The 12,401-nt window shown below is 52.0% G+C and overlaps 1 protein-coding gene across 3 annotated transcripts in view; it reads right to left on the bottom strand.

The window, feature by feature from the left end:
• Positions 1-12,401, bottom strand: part of LOC146871241 (matrix metalloproteinase-14-like) — a 347,444-nt gene that overhangs the window by 61,591 nt on the left and 273,452 nt on the right. For all 3 annotated transcript variants that reach the window (XM_085650670.1, XM_085650655.1, XM_085650662.1), the window contains one exon: positions 6,068-6,216. In XM_085650670.1, the coding sequence (XP_085506796.1) occupies positions 6,068-6,123 (56 nt within the window). In that variant the 5' untranslated portion in view covers positions 6,124-6,216. The remainder of the gene's footprint in view (positions 1-6,067; positions 6,217-12,401) is intronic.

Here is a 12,401-nt window from a genome sequence, read left to right as displayed (position 1 = left end):
AGGCGTGCAGCAGTGTGAGGCGTGCAGCAGTGTGAGGCGTGCAGCAGTGTGCGGCATGCAGCAGTGTGTAATGCAGCAGTGTGCGCAGCAGTTTGTGGTGTGCGGTAGTGTGCGGCGTGCAGCAGTGTGCGGCGTGCAGCAGTGTGTGGCGTGCAGCAGTGTTTCCTGTAGCAGTGTGAGGCATGCAGCACTGTGTGGTGTGCAGCAGTGTGCTGCGTGCAGCAGTGTCATGCAGCATGCAGCAGTGAGTAATGCAGCAGTGTGCAACAGTGTGTGGCGTGCAGCAGTGTTTCGTGCAGCAGTGTGTGGCGTGCAGCTGCATGCAGCAGTGTGTGGCATGCAGCAGTGTGTGGCATGCAGCAGTGTGTGGCATGGAGCGGCGTGCAGCAGTGTGCGGCGTGGAGCAGTGTGCGGCGTGGAGCAGTGTGCGGCGTGGAGCAGTGTGAGGCATGCAGCAGTGTGAGGCATGCAGCAGTGTGAGGCATGCAGTAGTGTGTGGCGTGCAGCAGTGTGTGGCGTGCAGCAGTGTTTCGTGTAGCAGTGTGTGGCCTGCAGCAGTGTGTAATGCAGCAGTGTGTAATGCAGCAGTGTGTGGCGTGCGGTAGTGTGCGGCGTGCAGCAGTGTGCGGCGTGCAGCAGTGTGTGACGTGCAGCATTTGGGGCGTGCAGCAGTGTGTGGTGTGGTTTGTAAACAACAAGAAAAGCGGACATCAAAGGAAGGGTGGGAGGGAACGAGCATATGGGGTGTGAGTTATAACGAAAGTTCTGGCGAAAGCAGTCTGCTGCGTTCAAGTCCTATGCCAGATGCCAGCTTCGCGCTTGAATGCCTCACATGCACTGGCCATAAACCGCATTCCTACGGTCTTGTGCCCCTTACTAAATCTCTCTGAATGCGTGAGGCGGCGCACGCGCAGGAAGTAGCTGGTGGCAAATGGAATGCACGTGGTTGTGCGCGTAACCGCCACCCGATCCGCCTGGGAAGCCTTTGGGAGCATTTTCGGAGGCCCCTACATAAGTCTCACTGAGCGATCGCTTACGCGATAGCCAGGCGAGACCTTAAAAATAAATAAATAAGAGAGAAGAAACACGAGTCTGGAGCCAACCACTAGATGGCAGAATAGATGCGCAGCATGTAAATCCTGTAAAAGATTCATGCTGCAAAACTCAAGTAACAGATTTGCAGGTGCCACTGCATTCAAATATCCTGTGAACGTTCTTGTATTTCAGTCCTCGAGTTTATGAGAAGACACAGTCACATCTTGGCAGACAATTTCAAGTCTACCACAGGATACACAAAGAGCAGTAAAGTGACTATTGTTTGTAGATATTGAAGAAGCGTGTTTGGCTGCATTCATTAACGGTAACTAATATGAAGGAGACACTGGTCTTTGCACTCTAGATCTCCTGAAGCCTCTAGTTAAGTCTTGGTCACTTTGTGTGGAATGAGGGTCACAAGAAAGGGTGTAGTTCTCTGCCCCTTGGATAAGTAGAAAATTGCACAACCTAAGTTGGATTGGGATGATCAGGCCTAATCAATATACTTGGGGCCAGACTAAATGCATCACTCTACTTTTCTGGGGAGTAACACTCATGTGTATGTCGACAGTGTGATTGCATGTAGAAAAGAAACTAGTTTCTTTTAAGGGGTAGAGATACAGGGATATAGCCCATACAACTTCTCAATCTTGTCAACATTTGCAAGTTTTAGCTCTCAGGAACCGAAACGAGTCAAATCTCTTAATAAAGTGATTCACTATGTAATGGAGTATTGTTGCAAAGTCATCCTGTGTCCTGGGCACCCCCCAACTCTTTGATGACTGGAACTGGTGGTAACTGCCCTAACCAGGCCCAGGGCCAGTGCCAAGCTGAAAGGAACACATTGGGTATGGCAGTTTAGAGGCCAGCAGCTTTTTCTGCACTAGCCTGTGTGCAATGCTGAAGCCTGAGGTCAGTTTAAAAGCAGCACTGGGTGCCAGGACTGCTTTGAAACAGTAAATTGCTGATCAAATTCGACTTTGATACTAAAAACACAGTAAAAGGAGAATCTGCAATATTTCTACAGATTCAGAACCCCTAAAGTCTCCCCTAGTTGCACAGGGGGTGGGGGTCCTGTAGAAATTAGGGAAATACTTATAAAATATGTTTTTATAAGCCCTGGTGCTAGAAGACTGGCCCAAGTCATTTTCCCCATTGCAAACCCCAAGGCCCATAGGTTAACATGGTAGGAAGTTAATGATTAATAAATATTGATAGGAGAGGGCTAGCCGGACCATTCAAAGACTTCCCAGAATGGTAGTAGTAAATCCAAAAATATTATATTGTTGAATTTCTCCTAAAGTGTACATATAAGAAGTTATAAGACTTTCTTGTTTGTAGTCCAAATTTAGCCTTCCAGTGGTCTGCCCTGATTGGTCAGAGTTAAGTGGATTAGCCAGGCTGCTTTGAAGAGGTGGTAAAGAACCACTCTGCTGGGAGGGCAGTGTGCTGGTCTATAGGTATGCCAGGCCAGGAGGTGGAGTCGTAAACTATGCTCTTCAAAGGCAGAGGGGAGGCATGGGTTTCAATTTCACTCTGACACTCTTGACCCAGAGTCAGGGCTAGGCTTAAGGAAGGTATGTGCAGATGGTAGGGGGAGAGTCCATGGAAATGAGCCATCCCAGGGGGTGTGTTTAGCCAGCTCTTACCTCCTTGCTGGAAAATCAGCCATTATGGATTTGGAAGAATGATGCACTCTGGGACAACATAATGCCACACTCCACCGGATGTGGTCATAACTATGAGGAGTTACCCTGCTCTCATTGGTCCGAAGTGACCTATGGCTTGACCCAGAGAATTTTGAATAAGTATCTGAGAAGGGCAGAGCCCTCGAGATCTGCTGCTTGAAACTTACTGAAGCAAGACATGCCCTGCTGCGAAGTTCTGCTGTGCAAAGACTTCTAAGGCCTGACCTCTGAAAACTGCACCATCTGAACACTGCAGCCCTGTGGATTACCTTGCTACAAAAGGACTAAGAAGTAGACTCCCTGCAAGCTACAGGTTAACAGAGCTCACCTGGACATCCCCACAAAGAATCCCCAGCCTGGAGTACCAGTGGATTTGAAAGGGTTTTGTTCAAGTGGATTTCGGAATTGAAGTTTCACACTTTCAAGGACCCTCTTGGAGATTCCAGAATCTTGGACTGTGTGTTGGATACTTTGGGACCCGCAAGCAGAACTTCAGGAAGGAGTTCTAACTGGACCCGCCTGCTGGAGAAGGCTACACAGTGGTGAGATATTCTCCAGAACCGTTTCTAAAGGTGTGTCCCTGTCAGAGAAAACGAAATGACTAAAAGGGGCACTGTTGGTTTCTAAGCCCTAGAAAGTGACTAATCTTTACAAATTCATATCTCTGGTTCCCTACAGTGATTTTTTTCATTTTGGTGTCATTTAAAAGATACAAATATTACCTATTTTTATAAATTGGTGTTGGATTTTTATTATGTGTTGTGTCTTAATTATTTACTGAAATGGTGTTTTTAAATGCTTTACATACCTGTCTTTGAAGTTAAGCCTGTCTGCTCGCAGCCACGTTACCTAGGGTTGAGCATAGGAATAATTTTCTAAGACCTATGCTGGGTCCTGACATGTGTTAGTGGCCTTATTGCAAGTGGCAGACCTACATTTGCCCCTACCAATAACCCACCTTCCAACAAGTATACATTTCATGACACGTCTTTTTGAAATGCTCGCATGCCTGATAGAATTGCACTAGCCTGCACAGCATTTAACCTGCATCAAGCAAAAGGATTAAACCAAAACCAGGGTGCAATGGGTTAATTTTGTGCAGTATGGTATAAATTACACTCAAGACACCTTGTGGCTTTTAGGAGAGGTGTTTCCCTGTGTAAAGTAAAAGTAAAATTCAATTTTTGAGGCATTAAATCATAATTTTCATGTCAATTTTGTTTTACTCTGGTAATCGTCTTTGATATTTGAGTCTAGTAATAAACCTGCAAATGAGCGTTCACTAGCATAGTTGCTCTAAATTACGTATTATATGGCTACATTATGTTCACTGTGATGGTGTATATATAAAGAAAACAATATTCAGGACGATAGTAGTGGACCTTGACGACAGCTGAAATCGGAGTTCTTAATGTCATACCGGATGCATTCCTGCCCTCTGGCATTCCTACACTAGGAGCTCCTGTACTAGCAGACCTAAATGGCTTGTTTGTAGTGTAGACTGTGCAGAACTCATGAGTCTAAAGGGAGGCGCAGACCTTTGCAATCCTTCCCTAAGGTAATGCAGGGGAATGGGTTGCAACATTTATAAACCAGATCCAATCCCTATTTCACTTGATAGACCATGGAGGTCCAGGACCCACCCATAACATGTGTAAAGGATTCACCCCCAGGATTTGTGATCCTGTGTGTTGACCCAGTATGCATGCCTGCTTACGGATCTCCTACAGTCCGAGGCGTCCAGTCACCATCATACAGAGGGCCACTCTGTCCACGAAGTGGAGGGGAGACCAGCAGAGCATCTCAGGGGAACACAGGGGAGGGTTCTTGAGTCAAGTCCTACTCTCAGGCTTCTCTAGTGTCCTTTACCAGTCCATGGGGAGCCTGTGCTCCAGGTGATTCCCAAGCGTATAGCTGTGGGATGTTCGGCACCAGCCTCCAAAAGGAAGCTTTCCCCTCCAAGCTTCCCACATGTTCTTTCAACAGGAGACTAATTGTTCCTGAACATTCAGAATGCCTGTGTAACGCCCTGAACGTCTCAGGATCGTTTAACAGACACGATAATGAGAATGCAACCACTTGTGAAGGTTTAGTTATTTTAATGAAGGCAAAAATAATACAAGGAATAAACAAAGGTTATAGTCACTGGAATCCTCCAGGCTAAGTACGTTACCAGCCCACAGCACGGATGGTCCTAACCGTCCTCTGCATATACGCCGATCCCGGCGTATGCCAACAGAGGGCAGAAATGATATGGCCGACAATGCCAATCGGTAGGCTGTGAGGGGCACGAAGAGTGTTGGGGAGAATCGAGGAGTCAGGGAAACACCCAGCCGGGGTCTCTACCTGAAGGGAGCAGCCGCTCAACCTCTTCCTCAGACTGCACCGGGACGCGGAGTCACCTCCTGGTGATGCGTCACCGATACCCCAATCACAAGCAAAGAAGACTGAACCGAGAGCAGCCGCTCGATCGATCCTGTGGACTTCCGAGTCTGTAACGCGGCAAACACCTCCTGGTGTGCGTTACAGCTGGCAGTCCCTGTATCTCTGGTCGGGCTGGGAGTTACGACTCTAACCAGCAAAAGCGCCACTGCGCTTTGACTCAGCCGAGTCAAAAAGCGAAGCTCAATGGTTATCCGGTAGAGCTTCCGGGTCCTTCACAGGTGACGATGGGGCAAGACACGGCCCAGGGAGTAACGACTCGACCTACCTCCGTTCTTGCCTTACTGGAGCACCACTCCGGAACACTGCTTCTTCACTAAGCAGGTACGTCGGTGTAAACACAATATCCGACAGCGTTGTACCTCCCGGTTCCTCCCTTTATAGGGCGTGTTTTCCTTGAGTTATGTAACAGCTCTCCTGTTTACATAAGGGCGTGTTTTCCTTGAGTTATGTAACAGCTCTCCTGTTTACATAAGGGCGTGTTTTCCATGAGTTATGTAACAGCTCTCCTGTTTACATAAGGGCGTGTTTTCCTTGAGTTATGTAACAGCTCTCCTGTTTACATAAGGGCGTGTTTTCCTTGAGTTATGTAACAGCTCTCCTGTTTACATAACCTCTCAACCGCTAAGCATCCTGGGAGATGTAGTCCGTTTTCGCTGGTTACAGTTTTCCTCCCCTCGCATGACAGGAATTCTTGACAGCCTGGCACCCATCTGGCACCTAATAAGTGGTGGAGATTAGTGGTTTTTGGGTAATCAATCTTATGTGGGGGGAGGGCACAGGTTTTGTTACAGCAGACGGGAGTGTGGACAGAAGAGGGTATATGAAAGGAAGAAGACAGGATAGAGGAGATGGGCAGAAAACAGAGGTGGCAGGTGACAAACGATGCACTATGCACTCACATGGTTGTTTGAAGGTCCACAGTTCCTGTAACCTTCAAGCCGTAGAATCGCTGCATGGACGCAATGGCCTCCGTCACTGACTTTGGCGAACGCTGTGCATGGGTGCGGAGGTCTCCAGGAGGAAGGTATCCATACTGCTGCAGCCAGGCCTGGGAGGAGACACAGTTTAAGAGATTATGAAGAGCGGGCTAGCGTGACTACTGCACACGTGAAGGGGTGGGAATTACAAGACAGAAGTCACAATAACTCATGTCTACTTGTGTTCCATCTCCCTGTGGAGTTTCAAATGGCCTAGAATGCATGGCTGCGCATAGGCGCTAAATGAAACACGGGAGCCGGTATTAGTTAGACACACACGCGGCTCCGACTGCCGCGCCGAGGCCACGCCTCTTTATTTAAACAAGCTAGCGTCTGACGTCACGCGTCAGCGCTAGCGCACCTCGGCAGCGCGGAAGGCTAGAACGCCTCGCGCGCGCCGAACACTACACTCCTTCCAACCTTTATAAAACATTAAGCAAAGCATAAAACCAACGATGAGTCTGTTACCAGTCTGCCAGTCCTTACAGGTTACACCATATAGTCCGCCAGCTGGGATGACGGTGCCGGGTTCTTCCTCAGGTTGTAGCGGGATGGGCCGCCTCTGGAAAGGGCCACATCGGGGGTTCTGCGCCTTGGGGTGTTAGGCTCTACCCGGGCTGGGGAGCTGCCAGGCGGGTTACCCCCCCCGGGGTGGCTGGGATGGACTGGGAACCACCATCCTCGCTCCGACCGTCCTCCCCCTCCTGATCTCCGCTCGGCTGGTCGGGATCCGGCCCCTCGGGCTCGGCCCCGGGACGTGAAGGTGTTCCTGGGTGGACTTTTTTGAAGAAAGACACATCTCGCGTGACCGTTTCAGCACCTCTTTGAGCGGCCACCATCGTGCCTGTCCGGCGGGTGACAACCCATGGTTGTGGTTCAAAAGGAAGTCTGAACTTGCTGCCTGGGTAGCGGTCCTTCACGTACACTCGATCCTGCCGTTGTATCGTGGACTCCTTAGCTCCCCTTCGCCGACTGGCATGGTCATTCGAGCGCATCCGATTGGCTAGGGTCTTTTCATTGGTGGCTTGTGCCGGAACCCAAGTAGGGTGGTGTGGGATCGTGTCACTTACGATTCTTCCCATGGTGGCTGTTCCTGGCGCTGCCTCGGTTGTGACATGGGGGTTATCCGGTATTCCCGCAGGAAACTGTAGATCGCTCTCTCCAGTGGAGATCCGTCAGCCATGGCGATGCAAATGGTTTTGTTGAGTGTCCTCATAAACCTCTCCACCTCTCCATTGGCTTGGGGCCACCGTGGTGTTATTTTGCGGTGATGGATCCCCCAGCTCTTGAGATACTCTGCGAACTCCTGCCCTTGGAAAGGCGGTCCATTGTCGGTCTTGACCACCCCAAATATGCCATGAGTGGCGATGGTTTTCTCGAACTTCGCGATCACTTCAGTGGCTGTCTGGCTCCCCACGATTTCGACCTCTGGGTATTTGGTGAAATCATCGATAATGACCAACGCATACCGTCCATCGGGGAGATGTCCGAAGTCGGCACTCACGCACTCCCACGGTCGCAGAGGATTTTCTTTGGTCGCCACCGGGTGAGGGCGTTCCGGCTGTCCTGCGGCTTGGCACCACGTGCAGGTTCTCACCGTCTGTTCCACCATCGCATCCATGCCTGGGAACCATACTTTGGCTCGGAGCCTGCCCTTCATCTTCACCATTCCTTGATGTCCCCTGTGGGCGAGGTCCACCGCTTGCTGAGCGAGGCTGGCCGGCATGACTAGCCTCGGGCCCCGCAGAAGGCATCCTTGGGCGTCAACGGACAGCTCACTCTTCACTTTCAAGAATGATTCCAGTGTCAGCTTGGCTTGGGGCGTTCTTCTGTTGAGCGAGTCTTGGATTGTCCTCCAATCTCCCGACCTGACGGCCTCCGCCGCTGCTCTCACGCATTCATCACCTTCTGAGGCTTCTATGATCGCGGCCAGGCTCATTGGGAGGGGTTGTGACCGCTCCGTCACATACCGGACGTACTCCTCTGTGTCCTCGGCCTCCTCCTTCTCTTCTGTTGTGGCTTTCCTCGGGTGCCGTGACAGATAGTCCGCCGGGTTCGTGGCCCCTGGTTTGTACTCCACCCTTGTAGTTGGAGTATCCACTTTTCAATCCGGGATGGCGGCTTCGAGGACGACCCTTGGAATAGAGGAATGAGTGGCTTGTGATCGGTTGTTACCATGAAATGATGTCCATACACGTACACGTGAAAATGCCTGCAGGCCCAGTGGATGGCGATGGCTTCTCGCTCGATTTGCGAGTAACGCTGCTCCGTTTCGGTCAGGGACCGGCTGGCGTAGGCAATGGGGGCCCACTCTTCGTTGTTCTGGAGTTGTGTCAATACCGCTCCCAACCCAAACGGGCTCGCGTCGACCGCCACGTTTGTGGGCTTTGCCGGGTCGAAGTACGAGAGGGTAGTGTCCATGGACAGGGCTGCCTTCGTTGCTTGGAACGCTTGCTCCTGTTCCGGGCCCCACTGCCACGTGGTGGACGACTTGGTCAGCTCCCTGAGGGGTTTGGTGAGGTTGGAGAGGTCCGGAATGAAGCGGCTGCAGAAGTTGACCATGCCCAGGAAACTCCGGGCCTCCGAGATGTTCGTCGGAGCTGGGGCATCTTGGACATCCTTCACCTTGTCCGGGTCTGGGGCCACCCCTTGGTCCGAGAAGGTGTACCCGAAGAAACTGATCTTGTTCTGCAGGAACTGACACTTCTCCCGGTGCAGGGTCAAACCTGACTCCTGAATCCTTTTGAGGACCCCTCTCAACCGCTGGTGGTGTTCCTTTATGGTTGAAGCGTATATGAGCAGGTCGTCGCTCACATTAAGCACGCCGGGGAGCCCACTGAGTACTTCTCTAATGGTATTTTGGAATACCTCTGCGGCACTCGAGATGCCGAAGTTCAGGCGCCGATACCGTCTGAGGCCCACATGTGTGGAAAAGGTGGTGATGTACCTCGAGTCCGGATGAAGTGGTAGCTGGTGATAGCCTGACCGTAGGTCCATCTTCGAAAACCACCTGGCCCCGTTCAGCTCTCCCAGGATGTCATCAATGGTGGGCGTCAGGTGTCGCTCTCTCTTGACCGCGGCGTTGGGGAGGCGCATGTCCACACAGATGCGGACTTGTCCTGGCTGCTTCGGCTTCCTGGCGATGACGATCGGGGATACCCACGGGGTTGGCCCACTGACCTTTTCGATGATGCCTTGCCTCTCCAGGGCCTCCAGCTCCCCCTCGACCTTTTGCCTCAGGTGGAAAGCGATTCGCCTGTGCCTCAGCGCCACTGGTTGGACCGACGGGTCGATGTGTAAGGATACCTCCTTTCCTTTCAGGCACCCGATGCCGTTAAAAACTTCTCCAAACTCTTCCATGATAGTATCCAGTTCTTCCTCCAGGACTGCCATGGCAAACGAGATCAGTCTCAACTCTTCGGCCGATTGCCCGCTCTGCAGCATCCCACTGCCCTCTTCCGTGACATAGACGGTGGTGCTGATGCTCCTCTCACCATGTTGTAGCTCTGTTTTGAAGCACCCGATGAGGGGAATGGGCGTCTTCTAGCCGTAAGCGAACACCCGAATCTTCGCCTCTCGCAGCAGGGTTTGACACGCAGTTGGTGGTAGACATTGGCGGCCATCAACTCGATGGAGGCCCCAGTGTCAATTGTCGCCTTCACCTCTTGTCGTTGGACTAGGACGCGACATTTCGGAAGTCTACGCTTCTTCTTCTGTGGCTGGTGGATCGCAAACACATAATGGACTGGATACTCTTCGGTGTCATCGTCCATGTCTTCGCTGTCTGCCTCTCCCTGTACAGCATGGGCCGCCTCCTTCTGGACTCTGGTGGACCGGCATACCGCCGCAAAGTGGTTCATCCACCCGCAGGCGCCGCACTTTTTCCCTCTGGCCGGGCAGTCTTGCATGCGGTGGGGTTGGCCACCACAGTACCCACAGTCTTTCTTCTTTGCCTCCGGTTGCCGTTTTCCTCCGGCTTGCCTCCCTTTTGGCCGCACTACGTTCCCCGCTTCCGCCACTTGCACTTGCTCCGTCTTCACAGGGCGATGTAGGGCTGCCTCCATATGCGAGGCTCTCGCTTGCGATAGCTCCCTCGACCGTCCGAGAGTAAGGATGTCCGCCAGGGGCTTTCCTTCTTCCTGGAGGACCGTGACACGAAGCTTAGACGAGTAACACCCCTGTATGATCTGCCCTCGGATTTCCTCCTGTTCGTCACAGAACCCACACGTGCTGGCTAACTCCTTCAGCCTGCCACGGATTGCATCCAGGGACTCGTCCCCCTCCTGTTTGGCCTGACAGAAGATGAACCTTTCATAGTCTCTGTTCGCCATGGGCTCGAAATGGGCGTTGAGCGCGTTCAGCAGTGTGTGGTACGTTTTCGGCGTGGCTTCCACGAGGGTTTTGTAGATGCGGTGGATGTCTTTGCCTCCTAGGTGGAGCAGCAGTGCTCTGCGCCTTTCCCTCGCGATACCAGCCCCTTCGAAGTAAATTTGTAGGCGGTCTGTCCAATCCCTCCAGCGCGGGGCAAGGGACGACGGGGCACCGTCAACGGCAAACGGCTCAATGGCGGGAATCGACGCCATCTTGGCACGTGCGCAGCACGCGGTGGAAGCTGGCTCCCTCTCCTCTGCGTCGACTCCAACAGGCGGGCACTACCTACGGGCGTTGCGCGTTGACTTCCCTTGCGCTTCTACACCAAACTGTGGGCGCGCCTACCTCCAGACGTCATCCGTGGGACTCCTCAGGCACTCCTGGGCTGAGGCGATCACACCCGGCGTAGGCCTGAACCGGAGGAGGGCGCGGTCGTCGTCAGGCACCTCGTGGAGCAGGCGCGGCACCACCTGGGCGAGACATACCCCTTACAGGCTGTGGAATGGGGCACCAGGGCGCACACAGCATCACCACCGATGGCTGGATGGGCCTCCAGGGCACTTGCAGTGTTCCCCACCAGGCCTAACAGCAGGCTCAGCCGGGTCACCATGAGGAGGGGCTGCACACTCAGGCTCAGGATACATGGGTGGCCAAAATGTTCACTGTGGGGCACAAAAACAGCACATCAGGGCTCAATAGACCCCTCGTCGCCAGTGTGGAGTTTCAAATGGCTTAGAATGCATGGCTGCGCATAGGCGCTAAATGAAACACGGGAGCCGGTATTAGTTAGACACACACGCGGCTCCGACTGCCGCGCCGAGGCCACGCCTCTTTATTTAAACAAGCTAGCGTCTGACATCACGCGTCAGCGCTAGCGCACCTCGGCAGCGCGGAAGGCTAGAACGCCTCACGCGCGCCGAACACTTCACTCCCAAGCCACTGCCATGGAAGATGTGCCTACTATGCATGGAGGTGAGATTTAACATTATTTACAATAAACCATGTTACTCCTAGATCATGGTTCTTCTGTACTGTAAGTTTAGAAGTAAGTGACTTTTTCAGAACAACTGTGAATCTTTCTTTATAGGGGTGTTGTGTGTTGGTGTCAGGAGTCCCGGAAAAGTGCAGGAAAATTCAGAATTTTACACATTTTTCTTGGGGGAATACTCCCTGAATACCACCCTGTCACTCCAGACAAAAACACAAATCGAGGCTTACATCTAACTTCCTACCGGAAAGCACGTTTTTAACCCCCACTACTTAGTCCACCATTCACCACTGCTTGCATGCTGGTCTGGTGCTAACAAAGATAAACAAAGACAATGGGAAATACCCACAATGGCAGCAGTGATGATGGGCACCTCCCTCTTAGGAAAAATGCTGGGCTCCGGCACTTATTTTTGTTTTTATTTTATTTTTTGTACTAATGATGCACTGGGCTTGCCCTTTTTTCGTTTAAGGGGCATCTGTCAGAAGAGGACATGAGAGCTACCTTTGGGAGCGGTCTCTTCCTTTACTCTCATATGGGAAGAATTAGGATGGATTATGCCAAGTAAGCAGTGCTTGCTAGTGTTTCACCTCCACCTTACTCCATATCCCTTGACCCAGAGCAGAAATGGTAGACCACTGGGCCATTTGAAAGAATATAATTATCCCGTCATCTTTCTCATGCCAAGAGGGAGCTGTACTGTCCAATCTAAGAAGGCGAGCTGACCACGTTGACCAGGACGGCCAGAATGCCAGGCTGAGTGAAGAAACCTGGAGATTGCCTCAAGAAGGCAAGCCACCCAAAAGCCACGAGGACCTTGTAGCCCAGCTGGCCAGAACGTATCTAACAAAGCAACGAGTCACCAGGACTGAAGGACCTGAGGAGACGGATGCTGAG

The sequence above is a fragment of the Triturus cristatus genome, chromosome 1_1 (genome assembly GCF_964204655.1).
Source record: "Triturus cristatus chromosome 1_1, aTriCri1.1, whole genome shotgun sequence".
NCBI classification, from domain to species: domain Eukaryota; kingdom Metazoa; phylum Chordata; class Amphibia; order Caudata; family Salamandridae; genus Triturus; species Triturus cristatus.
This window is presented reverse-complemented; position numbering and strand designations above follow the sequence as displayed.